Here is a 24,491-nt window from a genome sequence, read left to right on the forward strand (position 1 = left end):
TCAAAATCATCTTTGGGGAAATCTGGATTGGTTCTTTTTTCTAAGTCAGTAGTTCTTTTAGAGTATAGTGAAAATTACCATGACACAAGAGTAAATCTACATGAATCAGCACAGACTTAAAGAAAAGTAAACTTTGTAAAGGGATTTAATTAAAGTCTAACACTCATGGCACAGAAGAATTCAAATTTTAAACCCATATACAGTTGACCCTTGAACAATGTGGGTTTGAACTGCACAGGTCCACTTATAACATACTTTTCAATAGTAAATACCACAGTACTATACCTGCAGTGGTTGGTTGAGTCCGTGGATGTGGAGGAACCTCGGATACCGAGGGCCAACTAAGTTATATGCAGATTAACCCCCACGTTGTTCAGGGGTCAACTTGAATATAAGGAAAATCGGCTGCCTTTTTGACTCCACCTGTGTTCCTGAAAAACTTTCTGCTTTGGGTCAACAGAAGGCAAGATACATTCTTCACAATACAGCAAGGTGTGTCCATACATTCATCCTTTACTTTGTGTGGAGGGTTGCTGATGGGTGACAGGAGACTTTTATTTTTCCATTCCTCAGTGCATTGAGATCAGTACCAGCAGCCTATGAAATAGAATCCAGCTGAGAGTTGACTGATAGTATTCTGCCTCCGGCCAGCCCTAGAATCTTTTTAAACAGGTCAGCCAGTATTTGTAACTTTCTCAGAGTGAACTGCTTGCCAAATCCCTGGCACTCCCTTTTCTGTTTAGAAAAAAGTATGTCCAAAGGGTACTTAGTGATCCTTTGCTAAGGAGTTTTTTGTCGTTGCTTCTTGGTTACAGATTCGGCCATATGTTTCTAAACAGCCCCTGTAAGGTTGAGAGAAAAAAGGATAAGTTTAAACTTTCTGCAACTTGAAATAACACAGTATAAAGTTTTTGTGGGGTTTTTTTGTTTGCGGGGTTTTTTTGGGGGGGGGGGGTGCGCTGCATGGCTTGCAGGATCTTAGTTCCCTGCCAGGGATAGAACCCGTGCCCACAGCAGTGAAAGCACTGAGTCCTAACCACTGGACCACCAGGGAATTCCCAGTATAAAGTTTTTAATAATGAATTTCTGAAGCTTAGTGCGGGCCATATTGAGGAGAGATTGTTAGAGTGTGTTTTGCATCTAATCAAGGATGACTTTGGGAGGGGCTAGCTAAAAATTTTTTCTGCCTACGTTAACTTTACACACAGGTATTACAAGGCCTGAAATTATGTAATTTCAATTCTTTGAATTAATCATTGTCTTTTCCATGTTGTACTTTTCATCTGATCCACACAAAGGTGTTTAGCAGATCATTTTCTTCAGTTACAAGGTTCTAGTAATCTCCCAAACAGTGAGCGTAGTCAGTTATGCCTGGATGAAACATGGTAAAAAAAAATCCTAGTATGGGAGTTCCCTGGTGGTCCAGTGGTTAGGAGTCAGCACTTTCACTGCTGTGGCCCTGGGTTCAATCCCTGATCGGGGAACTCCTGCAAGCCACACAGGGTGGCCAAAGGAAAAAAAAATCCTAGTAATTTAGGAAAAGCATCAGTAATAATAGTTATTTGTGAATTTGTATCCAAAAGGTAGGATTAACTAGGAAATTAATAAAAATTTATGGATATTTATCTAGTATCCAACTTGATCTTTTTTAATCCTTAGTTTCTTTATCCAAGAGAATCCAGCACTTTATAAAGAATGTGAGGACAGATTGGTATGTAAAGAACTTAATGGATAGGTGTGTTGCTTGTTTCACAAATTATGCAATAATCATGTCTTTCAGTCTACAAACAACACCCTCTTAAGCTTTTTAAATGACTGTTAACAGATTAATTTAGCCTTCTTGGCCTCCTTAGTCATAGTCTGAATTAGGTACTCTAACTGCCTTCTCTGCTATTCTAAGGAAACTTTATGAATAGCAGATGGGGTCAGGTAGGGTGAGGAAAGTAAGAATGCACAGAGCCTAGATGTTTTATCCTGTTCTGGATTTCCTGATGATAATTAGGACATATTTTAAGTCCTACTAGAAATTGAAACATTCCAAATGAAGCCTGAATGCTTGAACCAGGCAACCTGGAAGTATGTGTTATCCCTAAATGACTTACTTGTCATTAGACACACAATCTTTTTTTAAGGCACCAGTCTTGTTAGGAGAGCAGCAACAATGCAGACACCGCTCTTGTAACCTACAAGGATCACCTTGAGGCTGTGTCTGGATTCCACCTGCCTCAGAAGTGGGAGCATTATCCTGTTCCAGGCTCTTGGGTAGCACAGCCGTTTAAAAAAAAAAGGAGCCATTTTCCATCTGTTCACAGATGAGCACAATTTGAATTTTTTTTTTTTTTTTTTTTTGCCTTTCACCGTCAAGAGAAATTTCCCCTGAGCAACATCTGCCCTCCCCACCATTCCCTCAGCCAGTTAGTTGAGATTTGGGTAGCAGCAAAAACTGACTTGTACGTTGAGAGCTCTTCAGCAAGGCTGATCCTTAGCTGCTCCATCTCTTTGTTCCTCTGTTGCTGGAGTTGCACCCCGCTTCTTAGCTGCCTCTGTCGTTCTTCCATTTCCTCCAGCTGTTCCTGCATGAGGGCCAAGAACATTTCTAATGCGCCGAACAATAAAAACCTGACATTGTCCATAATAGTGTATTTCCTTACACATTGTTTAATCTCCATAGCAGTGTTGAGGTTAAGAAACAGAATTTGTGTTTTGACAGTGATACTGTTTTTGACAGTGACACTGTTCTGAAAGGAGTCTTGTCTGTTAATCACAGCTTACATCTTAATAAAATCCTGCAAAGGGTGGACAGATTCTCAGAAGGACTTTTTTGGTTCCCAATTTTAAGAAATGTTGGGGGCTTCCCTGGTGGCGCAGTGGTTGAGAATCCGCCTGCCCTGGTCCGGGAAGATCCCACATGCCACGGAGCAACTAAGCCCGTGCGCCACAACTACTGAGCCTGCACTCTAGAGCCCGCGAGCCACAACTACTGAGCCCGCGTGCCTAGAGCCCGTGCTCCACAACAAGAGAAGCCACCACAATAAGCCTGCACACCACAACGAAGAGTAGCCCCCACTCTCCGCAACTAGAGGAAGCCCGCGCACAGCAACAAAGACCCAACGCAGCCAAAAATAAGTGGAAAAAAAAAAGTGTCAGGGAGTATTTTGATTGTCTAGTGGTGGTCTAGAATTTTATAGACCCTTTGCTCTATGTACAAGTTTGTTTCCGTTAATAATCAGTAGTTTTTATAATACCCTACAACTTCAGCAATTTAAGTTGAAAGAAACCAAGTCTGTGTAAGCAGTTATTCTTGAATATTATATTTGAAGCTCCTCGAAGTCAGAGATACCTTTACTTAGTACTTACCACAACATGGCATGCAAATAGATGCTTTATTAGTGAGGGTATCAGAGTTGTTATATTTCCTATATCCTTTGCTTATTACATCAGGACAATTCGTTCTAAAGTGCTAAGTTGGAAGGTGAAGGTGCTATGCCCTGGAGGCCCTCAGGGGTCTTCAGGTAACTATTTCCCATTCTGCCAAAACCAGGCAGGATGCATTCCGTAAATTGTCTCTGCCTAGGATTAATGCCTGAGGAATGAAGATGTCAGCAAATCAGTCTGTGCCTTGGTTGCTAGCTGACATGGATCCTCAGGAAGCATGGGTGAGCTGGGAAGGGAAGGGAGCATTGAAATTGGAAGGCACATTTTTAAGGAGCAATGACTTTACCTCAGATTTTGAAGAATAATAAAATAGGAATCCAGTTTAGGTGCATACTGTCGTTAGAAGGATCTAAATAATTTGTTCACTGAGTCATCCTTGATATACTTGTGGCATGTCAAACTGCAGTGTTTTGATACTCTGGCTGAATCTCAACTTTCATCAACATTGTCAAAGGTCTTTTTTTTAGTGCCTAGCCATGCTTTGATACCACACAGAGATGTGGCCTTACTATGTAAGAGCATGTTATCTAAAGGAAAGCATCTGCATACCTCTGTGCCCCAGTTTCCCAAGCCTCACCATCTAGCAAACCTGTTGTTTGCTGGATATACAAAAGACCTGCTTGTGAAGGCTGTCTGCACCATCACTGATAAGCTCTTGACAGGGAGAAACTGTCACAGAATGAAGGAAGTATTGTACAGTGACAGAAATTAAGGACAATCTCCATTCTTAATCCTGTGTAGCACCACTGGGTTAATTTTTTTAAAACTGCTTTATTGGGACTTCCCTGGTGGTCCAGGGGTTAAGGCTCCACGCTTCCACTGCAGGGGGCACAGGTTTGATCCCTGGTTGGGGAACTAAGATACCACATGCCACACGGCGTGGCCAAAAAAAACCTAAAAAAACCCAGCAAAACAAAACAAACCTGCTTTATCATCTCAATCTTTCATAGGCTTTCCATTTTCTTTAGTCTGGCATTCAGACTCCTGCTAGTTGGACCCTTACCTCTAACTAGAACCTCCATTATTCCTCTAGTCTGCACTGTCCAGTATGGAAGTCACTAGCCACATGTGGCTATTGAGTACTTGAAATACGGCTAGTCTGGACTGTGATGTGCTGTGAGTGTAAGATACATAGCAGATTTCTAAGACTTGACACCAAATATATATATATATATATCTCAAATTTTAATGTTGATTACATGTTATAGTGGTAATATTTTTGCTATGCTGGGTTAAATGTATTAATTTCACCTGTTTCTTACATTTTTTTTTAATGTGGCTACTAGAATTTTTTTTTCTTTTTTTGGCCACGCTGTGTGGCATGTGGGATCTTAGTTCCTCAACCAGAGATTGAACCCACGCCCCCTGCATTGGAAACTCAGAGGCTTAACCACTGGACCACTAGGGAAGTTCTCCTAGAAATTTTTAAATGACATCTGTGGCTTGCATGATACTTCTGTTGGAGAGTGCTGCTCTAGTCTGACCAAGTCAGATTGCTGTGCCTTTACTCCTGCCATTTCTGTCACCTAGATAGCATCTGTTCCCTTATATTGCAATTTTTTTTCTAATTCATGTCTAACTCCCAACCAGATTGTAGGTTCCTGGTTCTTAGTATGTCCGGCACCCTACACATAATGCTTATTGAGGTGAAGCATGCAGATAGTAAGCATATTCCGTCTTTCGGCATTAGAAGTCTACCAATTTCAAGCTAAAAACTTTGAGATCATTCTCAGCAAATTCCTCACCCTGCCCACTGCAACCAGTCACCAAATTCTACCCATTTAACCTCACATCTCTCATCTCTCCTCTAAGTGGTGTTTCCAGGCTCTTTCAATCTACCCTCCACACTGCCACTTAGAGTACGTAACTACGTGGCAGGCACCATAAGCAGCACTTTACAGATATTAACTAGTTCATTCCTTGCAACAGCCCTATTAATCCCATTTTACATGTGAGGGAGCTGAACCACAGAGGTTAAGTCATTTGTCCAAAGTTTCCCAGTAAGTGGTAGAGCCAGGATTTGCCACTGGCTTAGAGCTCATACTCTTAATTGCTTTATTGCCTTCATATAGATAGATATGAAAGTAGAGATAGATGATAGATAGATGATTGATAGATGATAGACGATAGATAGTAGATGATAGATGATAAATGGTAGATGATAGATGAAAGGTAGATGATAGATGATAGATGATAGATAGATGATAGATGATAGATGATAGGTAGATAGATGAAAGATAGATGATAGATGATAGATAGATAGATGATAGATGATAGGTAGATGATAGATAGATAATAGATAGGCTCTTAAATGGTCTTCAAACTGTTTTCCAGGAAACCCCAGGAGGAGGCCATGATGGAGTGACCTTGTCACTCTAGTTAGAAAGTAGCTCTACTTTTACTTGTTTTACATGTTGGCATTCCATATAAAATTGTTTTGGGGAAAGGGTCTGTGGCTTTGAAGAAAACCTTTTGAGGAAAACCACTGACCTAAAGAATACATAAAGCCCTTTGCAATCTGGTCCCAATCTACCTCTCCAGCCTCATCTCTCTACTTCTCACATTCCTTATGATCCAGCCACACTGAGCTTCTCACTTCCCATAACAACGTCTGTGTTTTCATGCTTATATATGAGCTGTTCCCTCTGCCTAGAATGCCCTTCCCTTGTCTACACAGTGAATTCATTCTTTAAGGCTCAGCTCAAACACCTTGTAGTAGTTGAGTGTGGACTTGAACTTGATGGCACAGGGTTACATCCTTCCTTCATCACTTCCTAGCTGTGTAACCCTGGACAGATGACTTCTCTGACTCACCTGTTTTCTTGTTTTTTCAGATGGTGACAGTAGTTATACCTATCTCAGAGGTAAGAATTAAATGAATTATTACATGTAAAGAACTTCACGTACATGCTAGCTATTGTTAATCCTCTAATGAAATTTCCCCCTTATTTCCCCAGGTGTAATTATACCTGCTTCAGTACAATGCTTTATTCCTACAACTATTACATTGTCTATCACACTGAAGCATATTAATTATTTCATTGATTCTAAAACTCACACTTTAACATCTTACTTGGATCAGGATGCATCTTACAATCAAGTGTATTAGATTTTATGAAATTTTATCTGGCATCCTTCCTGGACTATAAACTTTTATTTCTTCTTTTCTTTTTCTGTTTAATTTTTATTTTTTGTATTTTTTGTTCATTTTATTATTATTATTATATTTTAATTGGACTATAAACTTTTTGAGGACAGGGACTGCCCCCCACCTCCACCCTACACCACAACGTCTCATCCCTTGCCAGCACATAGCTCATTGCCTGGCACATAGAAAATAGGCACTTAGAAAATATTTGTTGAATGAATGGATGATGGTGATGAAAGAGGCAAAGTTTATAGTCATAAGAGTGAAGTGTACCCTTGAAAAGTAATCAGATGCCATAAGTGGCCTTTGGCAAACAGTTTAGGAAGAAGCCATTTCAGAAAGAAGAACTGAGACTTCCCTGGTGGCGCAGTGGTTAAGAATCTGCCTGCCAATGCAGGGGATACGGATTTGAGCCCTGGTCCGGGAAGGTCCCACATGCCACAGAGCAACTAAGCCCGTGCACCACAACTACTGAGCCTGCGCTCTAGAGCCCGCGAGCCACAACTACTGAAGCCCACGCGTGTAGAGCCCATGCTCCGCAACAAGAGAAGCCACTGCAATGAGAAGCCCGCGCACCGCAACGAAGAGTAGCCTGTGCTCGCCGCAACTAAAGGAAGCCCGTGCACAGCAACGAAGACCCAACGCGGCCAAAAATAAATAAACAAAATAAATAAATTTTTAAAAAAAGAAAAGAAAGAGAAGCATTAGCTCCTTCAGACCTTTATTCCTACTTTAATTATGGTATGGCGATAGGAGACACCCATCAAGATTGTTTTCTATAGAATGATCTTTGGAAAGGTGCACAGATCATCAAATACGAAACAAATCCAGTACAGTGACGAAAATCACTGGGGAAAAGTTCTACAACTCTAGTACTATGTCAGAAAATTCTAATCCTGAGAATTCCTTACTTAGAGCACCACCATCCTAGTTAGTCTTGCCTGAAATCTAAGCATCCTCTTTGACTTCTCACCTCTCTGCCCCACTCATTCTGTAGCCAAGTTTATTCTACATTTGTTCTTGTATCCTTCCCCTTCCTTTTATTCCTGCTACCATTGTTTCCTTTTACCAATAGTAGCTTCCTAATTAGTCTCCTTGCCTCTGGGTCTCTAGCCCATTTTACACATTGCCACCAATACTGTTTCTAAAAGGAGAGCAACGATCATGTTAATCCCTTGATTAAATACCTTTATGGGGACTTCCCTGGTGGCGCAGTGGTTAAGAATCCACCTGCCAATGCAGGGGACACGGGTTCAAGCCCTGGTCCGGGAAGATCCCACATGCCGCGGAGCAACTAAGCCCTTGTGCCACAACTACTGAGCCTGCGCTCTAGAGCCCATGAGCCACAACTACTGAGCCCGTGTGCCACAACTACTGAAGCCTGCATGCCTAGAGCCCACGCTCCGCAACGAGAAGCCACCACAATGAGAAGCCTGCGCACAGCAACAGAGTAGCCCCCGCTCAACACAACTAGAGAAAGCCCACGCACAGCAACGAAGACCCAACACAGCCAAAAATAAATAAATAAATAAATAATAAAAAATAAAATAAAAAGAAGCTCTTAAAAAAAAAAAACCTTTATGGATGAAACTGACCACTGAATAAGGTCCAAACTCCCTAGTTTGGATTTCAAAATCCAATGTGATCTGCCCCGACTTACCTTTACAGGTTCAACTCACCTCTCAGTTTTTCACCTTTCACATGCAGCCAAGTTACAAATTATATTTTAGATCTATTAGATTAAATAAAATATATTAAAATTACCTTCACCTATTTCTCTTTTTATGTGGTTATTAGAAAATTTCAAATTATATATGTGACTTGCATTATATTTCTGTTGGACAGCACTGCTCTAGATCTTACCTATAGTTCAACACTTAGCTCAAATAACATTGTCTTCCGTTATGGGTTCTCTGATTTAATCCATGGCTATTACCCCATAACATTCTTATCTGTACCTCTCTTAAATCACATGTTACTTCCTACCCTGGGTTACAATTATTAATGTAACATTTAATTGAGTGTAAGCTGTTAAGGTTAGTATTTGTTTATGCAAAGATAATTAGTGCCCTTTCACTAGATTGTGACCCAGTAAGAAAGCAGTGCGGTGAAGGGGGGGGGGCAGTGTTGGGTGAGTGAGGGGAGTGCATATATGTATAGTTTGAAAACATTCAATATTATGACCAAAAAACCCCACCGTTTTCATAATACAAGCTACAGAAAGCTTGACAAAATCTTCAGTGAAGTGAATGCAGCCATTTTCAACAGAGGACATATTCCCTTAAGGATACGTCAAAATCTCTGGCAGGGCATAAGATTAAGTTCATCCAAAACAGGGGTGTTCCAAAAGACAAAAGTACTGCTCTGAAAAGCACCACACTGTGGTCTTCTCACGGTACCCAGCAGCTCTTAAGTCAGTGCTTAACTGATGCAGGCTTAACTCAGAGCCTGGTGGCAGAGATAAGTGAAACATACGCCCTACCTTCTGAAAGCTCACAGTCTGTGGGGGAGAGAGACGTGTTTATGCACTTAGTGTTCATCTCCCACTCTGTTCTAAAAGGGATTAGAACTGGCTCACAATCAGAAATAGCTTGAATACAAGTGAAATGGTGACAAATGCACAAAAAAGGAAAACGAGGAATTGAGATTTATAGATTTCATCCCAGTTTTTTAAGACTGGAAAAACTTCAACGCAGAGATCAGATAGGTGGGACTTGAGGGTGAATATGGGGGAGGGGAGAGAATGAATTCTACCTAGCCTCATTCCCTCCTGCTCTATATAAACCCAAGTGTGATTCACTTAGAACTGGAAAATTGTGCCGTGGAAAGAGCACTGAAATATTTGGGGGTGGTCAGACTAGAGTTCAAATTACTCCAACTCACTGGGCCTCAGTTTCCTCATCTATGAAAAATGATAATAGTTGACTTGGAGGATTAATGAAGATCAAGTGAGATAATTGGTGTAAAAGTGCTGTGTAAATTGAGAGTGCAAGATAACTTTCAGCCCTAGCACAGGCCTGAATGAATGAAATGGAAAATGGCATAAAGAAGTGAGTGAATGGCCCAAGGAACAAATTGTTCTTCCTACATAGGCTAGTATCCTTCAGCCCAAAGACATTTGGCCCTGATCCCCTTTTCCTCCCCAGGCTAAAAGACTGTACTTCCTTTCATGCCACGTGGGCCTACCCTGTACTGCTGCACCTCCTCGTCTCGTTTTTGCCTCACAAGGGTGGTCTGGTCCTCCAGGTTCCTGTTTTGCAGGTGGAGCTGAAGGGCCTCTGCCTGCAGTGGTCGCAGAGCCTCCTTCATCGCCTGGATCTCGGCCTGGGTTTTCTGCAGAGCTTCGGCCGCAGCTTCTTTCCTCTCTAGGAGCCGCAGCAGCTGAGGCTCATACTCCTGCTCCAGGCCCTGGCGGCTCTCTGCCATGAGGTTCTCGAACTGGGCAGAGAGCTGCCGGCTCTCCTGGAGAAAGTGCCCATCCCTCTGGCTTGGAGGTGCTTCTAGTTGTTGCCGTAACTGCTCCTTCTGCTTCTGATAGGCATCCAGAAGCTGGGCTAATTCCTCTGAGAGCTGGGCCGCCCGGGCGGTCAGCACTTCTCGGAACTCGGCGAACTGGGCCACGTCCTGCCGGCGGCACTCCAGCTGATATTGGTAGGACACACATTCCTTCGTCACCTTGAACAGCTTCTGCTTGACCAGCCGGATCTCCTCCCTCAGCCCATCCCTCTCCAGCTCTGCCTGGGCGTGCAGTTTGTAGGCAGCCAGGATGTCCTGGTGGACCCGTTGCACCTCCTGCAGGGCTGGTTCCCGGAGCAACACAAGCTCGTGGATGAGCTGATCCCTCTCCTCTTCCAGCTGGGCCACGGCTTGGACACACTGCTGGAAACGCTCCTCCAGCAATTCCAGGTCCTCTGTGCTCAGGCTCCCCTCTGTGCTGGGACCCGGCCCAGCTCTGAGGCTCTCCTCTGGGTTAGGTTTCTCCTCGCTCGGGACTGTCTCTCCCCCATAAACCATCTGCTCTGGGCTTGTAGTCTTTCCCGGCTTCACGGGCTCTTCCACATATAGCATCTCCCCTGGCTTTCCTGGCTCCTCCACATACAGGGCCTCATCAGGCGTCCTGGTCTCCTCAATATGCAGCATCTCCTCGGGCTTCTTGGTCTCTTCCACATACATAGCCACATCAAAGTCACCTGTGTCCCCCAGGTAGAGGATATCCTCTAAGTTCAAGGTCCCTTCCAAAGACAGAGTGACTTCTGGGTTCCAGGTCCCCTCCTCATACGGGGATTCAGAGTTCTCCTCTTGAAGAGAAGTGGCCTCTGCTCTTGTGTTTCTGCAAGAGAAATGACAAGGTGAGAGGGCAGCCACAATCCTGGGATGGTTTGTGACTGGAGCCAGTAGGACACAGGCCTAATTTATATCAAATTCTCACATCTCAGAGAGCACTCGTCTGCCCCTTCCCTCCATCGATCCACCCCGACACAGCCCATTGCTTAGATCTGACACCATCCCCATGATGTCAGTGTCGAGTCTCTGCTTACATACCTTCAAGGACGGGAAACTCACACCTGAGCTACTGTATGTTCCACTGTCATAAGAAAATTCTAGTGTTGAGGTAAAACCTTCCCTGCAATTTTTCCCTGGGTTTGATTCTTCTTTCTAGAATCAGACAAATCTAATTTCTTTTCCATGTAAGTTCTTTGAGCACTTAAAGAGAACTGATTTATCCTTCAATGATTCCATGCATGCCGAGGTTTCCAGTACCCTCCTCACTTGGGTCACTTCTTTCTGACAAGCTCCAAGTTGACAGGCTCGCTATCCCTTGGGGATGGGTATAGGAAGCAATACCCAGGTGTACTCTGAGCAGTGATTCTCTGGACACTATACTCCTATTGTTGCAGTCAAGATGCCCTTAGCATATAGGGCAGCTCCATCATATTCTTGATAAATGCTGAGTTTGACTAAAATCCTGAAGACTTTTTCACACCAAGTGCTTTTAAACCACATCTCTTGTTCCTATAAAACTTCATCTTGGGGCTTCCCTGGTGGCGCAGTGGTTGAGAATCTGCCTGCTAATGCAGGGGACACGGGTTCGAGCCCTGGTCTGGGAAGATCCCACATGCCGCGGAGCAGCTGGGCCCGTGAGCCACAATTACTGAGCCTGCGTGTCTGGAGCCTGTGCTCCGCAACAAGAGAGGCCGCGATAGTGAGAGGCCCGCGCACAGCGATGAAGAGTGGCCCCCACTTGCCACAACTAGAGAAAGCCCTCGCACAGAAACGAAGACCCAATATAGCCATAAATTAAAAATAAATAAATAAATAAAAATTAAAAAAAAAAGGATTTAAAAAAACAAAACAAAACAAAAAAAACTTCATCTTGTTAGAATTGGCCCATCCTTCTAGCCTGTCAATGCTCTTGAATTCAGATTCTGTGATTCTAACAGATGAGCCCCTTAACCCAGCTGCCCATTGCCTGCTAGCTTACTCAGTTCCTGTTGAGGAATGCTCTCCTGCTGCTTTGGCCCTCAAGTGGCTTTGGTCTTTCCTGTTTCAAATGCATCTTACCTACCTTGGATCTCTGAGCAATTCTTTGAAAATATAAAATACCATGGAAATAATAATAAATTACACTTTTAAAGGTCTTATATATACCAGGCCCTGTTCTAAATGTTTTACATATATCAATTCATTTACTCCTCATAACAATTCTATGAGGTGGTTACATTTATTATTCCCATTTTACAGATCAGGAAATGGAGGTTAAAGAGATTAAGTAATTTGCTCAAGGAAGCTCAGATACTCAGAGTGCACCACTTACCAAACAGACTAAATGTGAGTGTAGCTTTCAATAAACTTTTCTTATTTAAGATATAAAGTATAAATGAAAAGCCTCACATATCAAAGAATTTGATTTGTCTTGAAAAGGCTTACTTGTGTCCAGGTTTTCAGCTCTATTTCTTAGCTCCAAGTTCCCAATAAAGATTATTTTTATTCTAAATCGTGTTCTCAGTCCTCCTCGCTACACCCCAGGAATCCCTGGCTTCCCTTTTGTATCTCCTGATGGCCCTCTGGAAACCACAAAAGTGTGGCTTCACCAGGCCCCAGACATCACTGGCCTCATTCAACCCCTGCACCTGCACCAAAATCTAAAACTTAATGACAACTCAACAATCACCTAGTCCATTCACTTCACTTTACCAGAGATGGAGTGCTTTTTTTGTTTTTTATAAATGCATTTATTTATTTATTTTTGGCTGAGTTGGGTCTTTGTTGCTGGGCATGGGCTTTCTCTAGTTGCGGCGAGTGTGGTCTACTCTTCGCTGCAGTGCATGGGCTTCTCATTGCAGTGGCTTCTCTTGTTGCAGAGCACGGGCTTTAGGTGTGCGGGCTTCAGTAGTTGTGGCTCACAGGCTCTAAAGCGCAGGCTCAGTAGTTGTGGCGCGCAGGCTCAGTAGTTGTGGCACACAGGCTTAGCTGCTCTGCGGCATGTGGGATCTTCCCGGACCAGGGCTCGAACCCGTGTCCCCTGCATCGGCAGGCGGATTCTTAACCACTGCGCCACCAGGGAAGCCCTGGAGTGCTTTTTTAGATATCTTCATCTGATGTTACTTGGCACCTCAAACTCAACTGCCACCAAATTATCCTTCTCCCTGAGCTTGTTACACCTGTATTCTCCAGCTCAGAGAAATATAACACCATACATCCGGCTGATGAGACAAGCAGTCTTTTTTTAGTTTTTTAATTGGAGTACAGTTGATTTACAATGTTGTGTTAGTTTCTGCTGTACAGCAAAGTGAATCAGTTATACATATACATATATCCACTCTAATTTTTTAGATTCTTTTCCCGTATAGGTCATTACAGAGTATTGAGTAGAGTTCCCTGTGCTGTGCAGTAGGTCCTTATTAGTTATCTACTGTATATATAGTACTGTGTATATGTCAATCCCAATCTCCCAATTTATCTCTTCCTCCCCTTTCCCCCCTGGTAACCATAAGTTTGTGTTTTACATCTGTGACTCTATTTCTGTTTTGTAAATAAGTTCATTTGTACCATTTTTAAAAATATTTATTTCTTATTTATTTTTATTATTTATTTTGGCTGTGCTGGGTCTTAGCTGCGGCAATGTGGGATCTTTAGTTGCGGCATGCAGATTTCTTAGTTGCAGCATGCATGTGGGATCTAGTTCCCTGACCAGGGATCAAACCCAGGTCCCCTGCATTGGGAGCATGGAGTCTTACCCACTGGACCACCAGGGAAGTCCTTGTACCTTTTTTTTTTTTTTTTGATTCCACATATAAGTGATATTATATGATATTTGTCTTTCTCTGTCTGACTTACTTCACTCAGTATGACAATCTCTAGGTCCATCCATATTGCTGCAAATGGCATTATTTCATTCTTTTTTATGGCTGAGTAATATTCCATTATATATATATGTACCACATCTTCTTTATCCATTCCTCTGTCAATAGACAAATGGTCTTTAAACAGCCAACTCACTAAGAACTGACGTTTCTATCTCAGAAAGTCTCCAGTCTCAATCTCCCTCTTCACCCCACTGCCAGGACCCTCGTCTGAGTCATCATCTCTCACCCGCACTTTCATACCAGCCTTCCCATAAGCCTTCTTCCTTCTCATCCCAGTCTATTCTTGACAGTGCTGCAGCTTGCTATAATATAAAGCAAACCATCTTGCTCCACTTCACCATATATAGCCAACTGCTTAGCGTAGATTTAAGGCCCTTAAAGATGTGACCTCAACATACCTCTTCAGCCTCATCTCACATTACTCCCCATAGCCCACCCAATGCTTGACAACCCGTAACATGCGTTAACTTTTATACCTCCTACTCCTACCCCACAATGTCTAAAGGGTCCAGCTGAGAAAATACAATTCATTGTATACCACCTGACTAGAGAACAGTCCTACACTACCTGGAAAAGTAGAGTTCCTAGTGCCAGGAAGGATGCACCTGCTCAGCTAGCCAGACCCACCCGGATCCTCAACAGAGTCCCTGCTTTGCCAGCAGACGGCCCTCACATCATGCTCCAGCTGAGTCCTCCACCCTGGAATAATGTAATTGTGTTCAAGGAAGTATTCTAAGCGTTTCCCATAAATACTCATTTATCTGATGCTCATCCATTATCCCCATTTTATAGATTAGGAAACCAAAGCACAGAGTAAAGAACTCACTCAAAGTTCTACAACTCGTACGTGGTGGAGCCTGGCGAAGGCCGGCGGTCTGGCTCCAGAGCCGGAGCTCCTTTTTACCACTCTCGTCTTAGAACAGGCATAAGATCTGAAAGAGGTAAAACAACTACGGCAGGTATAATAGAGCTCGGCCCTAGCATTCAAAATATATTTATATCTATTTACCTAACAAATTTCTACTCATCCTTCAAACCCTGCTCAAACTCCACCTCCTCTGTTAAGCATTTCCCAGACAACTCCCATTCTTGTGTTCTCAAGGCACTTTGTAGGCAGCTCATCTTTGAACTAAGTGCTTTGTGTTACAGAAGAGCATGTATCTGTCGCCCCGGATAGTCCATTTCCTAACAACAACTACAGTTATTCTCTCTATATCCCAGGGTGGGGCTCTGTAGAAGGTAGGCAGGCAGCAACCAACTGAGCTCCAGGGAGGAAAGTTGCCCAAGGTCGAGCGGCAAAGCTGGAAGTAGATTCCAGGTCTCCTGACTTGCAGGCAGTGCTGTTACCACACGCCACTCAGTCACCCCATCCACAATGCCTCTGCTAGGTGCTGCCCTCACACCGCTGTTTCTCTCTAAGGAGCTGGGGAAAAGTAGATTATGGGAGGTCTAGGGGCAAGGGGGCCAGCTTAACTGGGGCCCCTGACCTCAGGTTTCCTTGGGCTCCAAACAGCCTCCCTCTCTGCCACTTTGTCCCTGTCCCTAGAGGATTCCAGCAGTTCCCAACCCATCAGGGATGTGACTGGGAGTGTTTGTGACACTGTGCAGGCATGAGTTGGTGTGTGACTGACTCTGTGTGTACCCCTATGTGTGTACAGGTGAGTGCACATGTAAAACTAGGCTCAGCTTTGTGCCCTTGGTGACAGGGGAGGGGTGTCAGGTGTGTGTGTTTGCACCTCTACCTCTTGGTACAAGAGGAAGTGCAGGGCTACAGGCTGACCTGGGGCAGAAATGCTGCCTACTCGCCCCAAATCCTTCAGCCACAGGTCCCTGCCCCGCTAACCAGTGGCGGAGCTGACCGTTGGATGATGGAGAGGGCCTCCCCTCCAGGGCCCCTGCCAACCAAGGCCCTCTTGCTGGTCTGGGACAGTAGACTCTCCCCCACCCCCGCCCCGCCCAATACCACCCCAGGCCCCAGACCAGAGAGAACCAGCTGCTTGAACAGACTCTCAACTCCAAGCTGGCAGCCGCCCAACCTTGCACCAAGTCTCTTCCACACGGCAAATTCAGCAACTGGAGGCCTCCATCTCCAGCTGCATTGGGGGTGAGCAACGAAAGAAAACGGGTAGCGTCTTTGGCCACTGGGGGCCGAGTGGCATCTGACGGTTGGTGCCCGCTAGTGTGAAGCCGTTAATCCTCACACCGCCCGTGGGAGGGGGAGGGGTAATTATAAAAAGTCCCAGACAACCGGAGGTGCCGGGCCGGGGCCAGACGCCCCCATCTCCCTTCGCGGGTGGCTCCGCCCCGTGCCCCACCCAGGCTGGACCCCCGCCCCCGCCCGGCAAAAGGAGCTCGCGGGGGGGTGAGGATCCATCCAGCACCCCTTCCCCAGGGGCGGCGACGCGGGCCCGGGACGGTCCTTTCCTACCTCGCGGCCTGGGCGGCGCCGTCCCCGCCGCGCCGGGGCTCCGGGCTGGCCATGGCTGCGCGACCCGGGCTGGGCGGCCGCGGTATTAATAGCTGGCCCCCCAGGCCGCCCGCGCCCGTCCGCCGCACTGCCAGCTGCAGCCGACACCGGATCCCGCCGGCCCCCGGCCGGGCGCGCCCACTTGGCCCAGGCTCCCGCCGCGGGCGGAGGGAGCGGGCCGCGCGGCCCGGGGGCGGGGAGATGCCGCCCCTCCCGCGACCAGCGGAGGGTGTGGGGGGAGGTGTGCGGGGAGGTGTGCGGGGAGGTATGGGGGCGGTCGGCGTCTCCAAAACCAGCCCCTCTGAGGTCTTCCTGAACCTTCTTTCTCTCCACCCTTCCCTTCCGAGGGTCCCAGTTTGGGCGCGGCGGGGGGGCAGTGCAGGAAGGTGGCTCCGCAGCCTCAGGAGAGCGCTTGCCCTGCCCGACCGGCCCGGGAGGGGGGCAGGGTGTGGGGTTGGGGACCTCGAGGGACCCCGCACCCTGCCCGCCGCCTGCAGGAATTCGGGGGTGTCAGCCGCCGCCCAGCGCCCTGCGATGCCCCCTCGCCTGAGCGCTGTGCCCCGCAGCTGTCGCCAAGGGCTGGCGGAGGAGGGGTAACACTACACCCCGTACGTTTGGGGACAGTCCGGAGCCTGGGGAAGGGCGGTGGGAGGACTGCGTGGGAGGGTTTAAGCCTCTAAGGTTCAGTCCATATTTAACACCGCTTTCCGCCCTCACGCTGCGAGGTTTCCAGGGGTCTCTCCCCTTGCTCCACCTGTCACCCCCCACCCGCCCTGCTTCTGCCCACTCCAAGGCATGCCCCCTCCCCCAAGTCCTTAGGCCACCAGTATCAGGATCGAACTCAACACTGTCTGGGAAGGCTGTCTCCCTAAGCGAGAAGCTGCCAGGCCCCTTCTCAGGCCTGGGCCTCGGGCATTCTCCCTTCTGATGCCTTTTTTCCACTTAGCCACTCTGTCTGGGGAGGTCTTTGACTCAATCGCAGAAGAATGCTGTTCACTGTAACCAGCGGAGGGGCTGGATGTGTTTAATCAGAGAGGCCTTGAGCGGGGGTGGGGGTGGGGGTGGGGGGGCCGGGGGGGGGGGCGGCCGTGCGGACCGCTTGTGGGCTGTGCGTTGTGATCTGTGTGCCCGCTGCCAGCTGTGTGAACACCATGTGGTTGTGTGTGTGCTCTGTGGAGGGGGAGGTTGTGGGATTGTGTGTCCACGTGTGACTCTGTGATGACCGTGGGGTACCTGTCCGTGTGGATGTACCCCATGCGGATATGTGACTGTATCATCATGGGGGAGTGATTGTGTGTGTGGTGATTGTGCTGGTGGTGGAGTGTCTGTGTGGCCGGCTGTTGTGACTGTGTTGTGGGGCGTGTGTATAGCTGTGTGCGTGATTGTGTACCTACCGGAGACTGGGGACTGAAGTGTGTGGGAGGGAGGGCTCACAAGCAGCTGTGTGGAGTGTCTTCTGTGTGTCACTGGGGCCCGAGTATGTGGTCCTTAATCCAAGTTTCTGAGTGTGCTGCCTTTGGCGTATATTTATATCTCTCTGTGTAGTGCAAGGGGTTGGGAGATTAACACCCAGGGCAGCCAAATATACCCTTGTAAGGTATGCACGAGAAAAAGTCGGGTTTTGGAGGCTGCTGGTCATTTTCTGACTTACCTCTAAAATATTCTAGGGGAGGAGGTTGGCAAAGCCTCTGGGGCTGGTCATTTGACAGCCATTGCCAGTCAGAGGGGAACCGAGGGAGCAAGGGCAGGGCCTGCCAGCAGCACTATTTGCTGTGGTGCTAGGCAACAGGCAGCAAGGGTGGCATTAAGAAGGGCTGTCCCTTCCCCTCCAACCCTCAGCCCAGGACCTGGCCCCGGGCTGCCCCCAAGACTGATTCCTTAACCGCTCTTAAACTCCCCTTAAGCCCTTCTTTAGGCTGAAACACTGAATCCCCCGGGGTCCCAGAAGCACCTCCGGTCCTTTGTTTTTGCTGTTCCCTCTCCCTAGAACACCCTTCCAGCTCTTCATGTCCTCTCTTCTTCAGGTCTCAGCTTACATGTGATCTGCTCAGAAAGACCTTCCCTGATGTGCTCCTCTCCCACATAAATATCCATCCCTTTACTGTTTGTCCCCTTTTACCTTGTTTATTTTCTGTACAGCACTTACTGCAATCTTTAATAGTATTGTTCATTTTCCATTCCTTCCTTTTCTGCTTCCCCCACTAGAATGGAAACCCCATGAAGGCAGAGGCTTTGTGTGTCTTGTTCACTTCTGTGTCCCCAGGGCCCAGCACAGGGCCTGGTATATAGTAGGATCTCAAAAAGTTGTTGAATGAATGAAGGAAAGGAGGATGGTCCTCCCTAGGCCAATTCAGGCAACATTTGATGCCTGCTGTGTGCCTGGCCTGGACCACTCGCCACCAAGGAACCCCTTTGTACTCAGGGAAACAGACATACACATGTGCCCAGGCTGTGTACACCAAGGCAGAGGGAGGTGGGTGAGGCCACAGGACTCCGTTCACTTGGCAAACATGGGCACTTGGCCTGTGCTGGGTCCTGTGTCAGAGCAAATGGCCTTCTTTGGCCCAGGGCCCTGTCTGCAAAGAGCTCACAGTGTAGAGGATGCTAGAACTGTCCCCTGGGGCTACAAACCCCTGCAGAGAATAATGCTAAATCACTGAGCTGAGTGATGGGCTAGGCACTGAGAACCAAGGAAGCCAAGGATGGGAGAGATTAACTCCAGGACTGGGGACAACCTCACAGACGAAGTAACTTGGGCCTGGAAGAGGAGAAAGGGCGTTCTGGCGTCAGGCACAGACTGCTTGGAGAGACAAGCACAGCCACTCTGTCTCTCAGCCCCTCTACAAAGCTGAGTCCACGAAGAGAGGAGAAGCCCCTGGGCTGGCTACTCTTTGCCTACCCTTCATTCTCTGTGCTTCTCTGCCCTGCCCTGTGTCCTGGGCTGACTACCACTGACAGTCTCTCCTGGGCCCCCTTGCCTTACGGTTTCAGGCAAAGTTTGGCCAGTAGGAGACATTGCCAGGAGATCAGAGGGAAGGAGGAGAGTGAGATCAGAATATTTATAATACTGTGATTTTGGCAGTTACTATGTTCCTCCACTGAAAGGCACAGTTCCCGTTGGGTGGCCTGCAACCCCAGGGCACGACTCCTGCCAGGTTCTTTAACAAGGCTCCCTCCCTTGCCCCTTCAGGCCCTGGGGCTAGTGACTCTATCCCACTCACTGTTGTGAGCCCCAGGGTGCTTCACCATTCCTGGCAGCACCTCTGTAAATAGTTCCTTCATTAAACCCTCTTCTGGCAAATGCTTTGCGTGTTCTCCCCTGTTTCCTGCTGAGACCAATAAGGTAAGAACTAAACTTAGGGAAGATGAGTCTTTGGCAGAGAATTTGGGGAGACCCTCTTTCTAAATCACCACCCAAAACCAGAATCAGAAAATGTTGTGAACTACTACAAAGCTACAGTAATCAAAACAGCATGGTATTGGCATAAAAACAGACACATAGATCAATGGAACAGAATAGAGAGCCCAGAAATAAACCCACATGCTTATGGTCAATTAATTTATGACAAAGAAGGCAAGAATATACAATGGAGTAAAGACAATCTCTTCAATAAGTAGTGCTGGGAAAACTGGACAGCTACATGTAAAAGAATGAAATTAGGGCTTCGCTGGTGGCACAGTGGTTGAGAATCCGCCTGCCAATGCAGGGGACACGGGTTCGAGTCCTGGTCCAGGAAGATCCCACATGCCGTGGAGCAGCTAAGCCTGTGTGCCACAACTACTGAGCCTGCACTCTAGAGCCTGCGAGCCACAACTACTGAGCCCGTGCTCCTAGAGCCTGTGCTCCTCAATAAGAGAAGCCACCGCAATGAGAAGCCCGCGCACCACAACCAAGAGTAGCTCCTGCTCGCCACAACTAGAGAAAAGCCCGCACGCAGCAATGAAGACCCAACGCAGCCAAAAATAAATAAATAAATTTATAAAAAAAAAAAGAATGAAATTAGAACATTTTCTCATACCATATACAAAAATAAACTCAAAATTGGAACTTCCCTGGTGGTCCAGTGGTAAAGAATCTGCCTTCCAATGCAGGGGACACGGGTTCGATCCCTGGTCAGGGAACTAAGATCCCACATGCTGAGGGGCAACTAAGCCTGTGTGCTGCAAACTACAGAGCCCACGTGCTCTGGAGCCCCCACAGCACAGCTAGAGCGAAGCCCGCGCACCACAACGAAAGATCCCGCGTGCCTCAACAAAGATCCCTTGTGCTGCAACTAAGACCCGACGCAGCCCAAAAAAATAAAAATAAATAAAAAACTCAAAATGGATTAAAGACTTAAATGTAAGACTGGAGGTCATAAAACTCCTAGAGGAAAACGTAGACAGAACACTATTTGACATAAATCATAGCAATATTTTCTTGGATCTGTCTTCTAAAGTAAAGGAAATAAAAACAAAAATAAACAAATGGGACCTAGTTAGACTTCAAAGCTTTTGCACAGCAAAGGAAACTATCAACAAAACAGAAAGACAACCAGCTGAATTGGAGAAAATATTTGCTAATGATATGACCAATAAGGAGTCAATATCCAAAATATATAAACAGCTCATACAACTCAACATCAAAAAAACAACATGATTTTAAAAATGGGCAGAAGACCTAAATAGACATTTTTCCAGGGAAGACATGCAGATGTCCAACAGGCACATGAAAAGATGCTAAACATCATTAATCATCAGAGAAGTGCGAATTAAAACCACAATGAGATATCACTTCACACCTGTCAGAATGGCTATCATCAAAAAGACCACAAGTAGCTCTTTCCCATCTTGCAAGATGGCAGATAAAAAAGCTGAGAAGCCAGATACTAAGGAGAAAAAACCTGAAGCCAAGAAGGCTGATGCTGGTGGTAAAGTTAAAAAGCTTAAGAAGGTTAAGAAGGGGAAGCCCCACTGCAGCCAAAACACTGTCCTGATCAGAGGAATTGGCAGATATTGCCAATCGGCTATGTATTTCAAAAAGGCCTTGTACAAGAGGAAGTATTCAGCAGCTAAATCCAAGGTTGAAAAGAAAAAGAAGGTGACGGTTCTTGCTACTGTCACAAAACCAGTTGGTGGTGACGAGAATGGTGGTACTGGAGTGGTTAAACTTCGCAAAATACCTGGGTATTATCCTATTGAAGACGTGCCTGGAAACCTGTTGAGTCACGGCAAAAAAACTCTTCAGTAAGCACATGAGAAAACTATGCGCTAGCATCACTCCTGGGCCCATTCTGATCATCCTCACTGAGCGCCACAGAGGCAAGAGGTTCATTTCCCTGAAGCACGGTGAGCTTGCTACTTGTGTGACTGGGCCTCTGTCCCTCAGTTGAGTTCCTCTGTGTAGAACACACCAGAAGTTTGTCATTGCCACCTCCACCAAAACTGATACCAGTGGTGTGAAAATCCCAGAACATCTCACTGATGCTTACTTCAAGAAGAAGAAGGAGGGGACTTCCCTGTTGTCCACTGGGTAAAAGTCCACGCTCCCAGTGCTGGGGGCCCGGGTTTGATCCCTGGTCGGGGAACTAGATCCCGCATGCATGCCGCAACTAAAGATCCCAAGTGCTGCAACTAAAACCTGGCGCAGCCATAAATAAATAAATATTTTTAAAAAAAGAAGAAGAAGGGGGACTTCCCTGGCTGTCCAGCAGTTAGGACTCTGTGCCTCCACTGCAGCGGGCACGGGTTTGATCCCTGGTCAGGGAACTAAGATCCTGCAAACGTGTGCTGCTGCCGAAAAAAAGAAGAAGCTGCATAAGCCCAGGCACCAGAAGGAGAGATCTTCAACACAGAGAGATAGAAATACAAGATTACAGAGCAGTGCAAGGTTGATCAGAAAGCTGTGGACTCACAAATTCTGCAAAGAATCAAAGGTGTTCCTCAGCTCCAGGGGTACCTCTGCTCTGTGTTTGCTCTCACAAATGGAATTTATCCTCACAACATAGTGTTCTAAACATCTTATAAAGAGCCTAATTAAATAACTGGTCCATTAAAAAAAAAAAAGACCACAAGTAACAAATATTGGTGGATGTAGAAAGAAGGGAACCCTCAGGGAATTCTCTGGCAGTCCAGTGGTTAGGACTCCGCGCTTTCACTGCTGAGGGCCTGGGGAACTAGGATCCCACAAGCCACTTGGCGTGGCCAAAAAATAAAAAAATAATTAATTAATTAATTAAAATAAAAAAGAAGGGGACTTCCCTGGTGGTCCAATGGTTAAGAATCCGCCTTCCAAAGCAGGGGACACGGGTTCAATCCCTGGTCGGGGAACTAAGATCCCACGTGCCGTGGAGCAACTAAGCCCGTGCACCACAACTACAGAAAAGCCCACATGCTGCAACGAAGAGCCCATGCGCCACAACTAAGACCCAACGCAGCCAAAAAAATTAATAAATTAAATAAAATAAAATGTAACACGTATTAAAAAAAAAAAAAAGAAGGGAACCCTCGTACACTGTGGGTGGGAATGTAAATTGGTGCAGCCACTGTGAAAAATGGTATGGAGGTGTCTCAAAAAACTAAAAATACAACTACCATATGACCCAGCAATTCCACTCCTGGTTATATATCCAAAAAAAAAAAAAAAGATACATGCACCCCAATGTTCATAGCAGCATTATTTATGATCACCAAGATATGGAATCACCAGACGAATGGGTAAAGATGATGTGGTGTATATATATGATGGAATATTACTCAGCCATAAAAAGGAATTAAATTCTCCCCTTTGCAACAACATGGATGGACTTGGAGGGTATTACGCTAAGTGAAATAAGTCAGACAGATAAGGACAAATACTATATGATATCACTTATATGTGGAATCTAAAAATTAGAACAAACTAGTGAATATAACAAAAATGAAACAGACTCACAGATATACAGAACAAACTAGTAGTTACCAGTGGGAAGAGAGAATGGGGAAGGGGCAAGATAGGGGTAAGGGATTAAGAGGTACAAACTACTGTGTATAAAATAAATAAGGTACAAGGATATATTGTACAACATAGGGAATGTAGCCAATATTTTAAAACAACTATAAAAGGAGTATAAGCTTTAAAAACTATGAATCACTATGTTGGACACCTGTAACTTACATAATATTGTAGATCAACTATATCTCAATTTTAAAAAGATTAAAAACAAAATTTTCTACTAAAAAAAAAAGTTGCAAACAGATTAAAATCCCATTTTAGGTGAACAGTGACCTCCTGGCCACCACTCCGAGCAGGGTCCCAACCCAAGAGGTCCCTCTTAGCTCACCTTACTCGGGCTTAGGCCTCTAGCGACCCTGACCAAGAGAATGGGTCAGGGAGGGGCTCAGCATGTGGGGAGGATTGGGGGGATAACTGGCAGAGGGATGAGTTGGGAAGTAGAGAGGCTCCAGAGGGCAGCAGGGAGGGGAGCCTTGGCAACCGTCTCCACCAGACCCCGGAGCACACCTTACATAAGCTTGGGAAGGCAACCCTGAACCTCGGCTCCCTGCCTGTGAAATAGGCGACTAATACCGTCTTCACAGGACTGTCATGAAAAGTAATTAAACATGAGACTCAGCACAGGAGAAATTGGAAGTGAACTTGCTTCTTGGAAGCTCAGAGTAGCACATTCCCCATTATTACTGGTGCAGGTGGAGGCCATTCTGCTGAGTTTCTTCTGCATGCCAAGAGCTCCAGCAAACCAACTAGACGTGGGGAGGTGGATGGTGAAAGATGCCCTAGCCGGGCCCTCCAGCCCACTGCTTCAAGGGAGCCGGGTACAAATCCAAGCTTTGGAGGCTGCAGACCCGAGCCTAAAACCTGCCTCTGCACTTACTGTGTGACCTTAGGAAAAATCACTCTTATCTCACAGAGATTGTTTTCTTCTCTATAAAATCAGATAACACTTTTGACCTCATGGGTTTGCTGTGAGGACGAACTGAGAACACAAAAAACACTTAGTCGAGTACCCGATACAATGTAAGTGCCCAAATAATAGTAGCTACTATTTAAAAAACTCTCTTTTCTCTCTCTTACTCTCCCTGAAACTGCAACCAGGGA

General features: G+C 46.1%; 1 protein-coding gene and 1 pseudogene across 3 annotated transcripts; one reads left to right on the plus strand and one right to left on the minus strand.

Moving 5' to 3' along the window:
- Positions 1 to 116: 116 nt before the first annotated feature.
- On the minus strand, positions 117 to 16,958 carry SYNC (syncoilin, intermediate filament protein). Of its 3 annotated transcripts, XM_057557410.1 has the most exons (5): positions 16,379 to 16,944; positions 14,777 to 14,882; positions 9,770 to 10,913; positions 2,449 to 2,573; positions 117 to 842 (listed from the first exon to the last, which is right to left on the minus strand). In XM_057557410.1, exons 3-5 carry the CDS (start codon positions 10,754 to 10,756, stop codon positions 767 to 769), a joined length of 1,188 nt encoding a protein of 395 aa, XP_057413393.1. In that variant the 5' UTR covers positions 10,757 to 10,913; positions 14,777 to 14,882; positions 16,379 to 16,944; the 3' UTR covers positions 117 to 766. The 3 variants fall into 3 exon arrangements, with proteins under 3 accessions (XP_057413393.1, XP_057413384.1, XP_057413386.1); XM_057557401.1 differs by lacking the exon at positions 14,777 to 14,882 and having other exon boundaries at positions 16,379 to 16,947; XM_057557403.1 differs by lacking the exons at positions 2,449 to 2,573; positions 14,777 to 14,882 and having other exon boundaries at positions 16,379 to 16,958.
- A 3,966-nt stretch (positions 16,959 to 20,924) lies between these two features.
- LOC103003693 (60S ribosomal protein L6-like) lies at positions 20,925 to 22,412 on the plus strand (annotated as a pseudogene).
- The last annotated feature ends 2,079 nt before the right edge of the window (positions 22,413 to 24,491 follow it).

This window comes from Balaenoptera acutorostrata, chromosome 1 (assembly GCF_949987535.1).
Source record: "Balaenoptera acutorostrata chromosome 1, mBalAcu1.1, whole genome shotgun sequence".
NCBI lineage: Eukaryota > Metazoa > Chordata > Mammalia > Artiodactyla > Balaenopteridae > Balaenoptera > Balaenoptera acutorostrata.

Coding starts and splice junctions, on each gene's coding strand:
- SYNC (XM_057557401.1), bottom strand. CDS start 16,431: ATGGCCAGCCCGGAGCCCCGGCGCGGCGGGGACGGCGCCGCCCAGGCC. Junction 10,914..16,378: donor GGCGCCGCCCAGGCCGCGAG/GTAGGAAAGGAC, acceptor TTTCTCTTGCAG/AAACACAAGAGCAGAGGCCA. Junction 2,574..9,769: donor AGGAGGTGCAGCAGTACAGG/GTAGGCCCACGT, acceptor GCCCTCATGCAG/GAACAGCTGGAGGAAATGGA.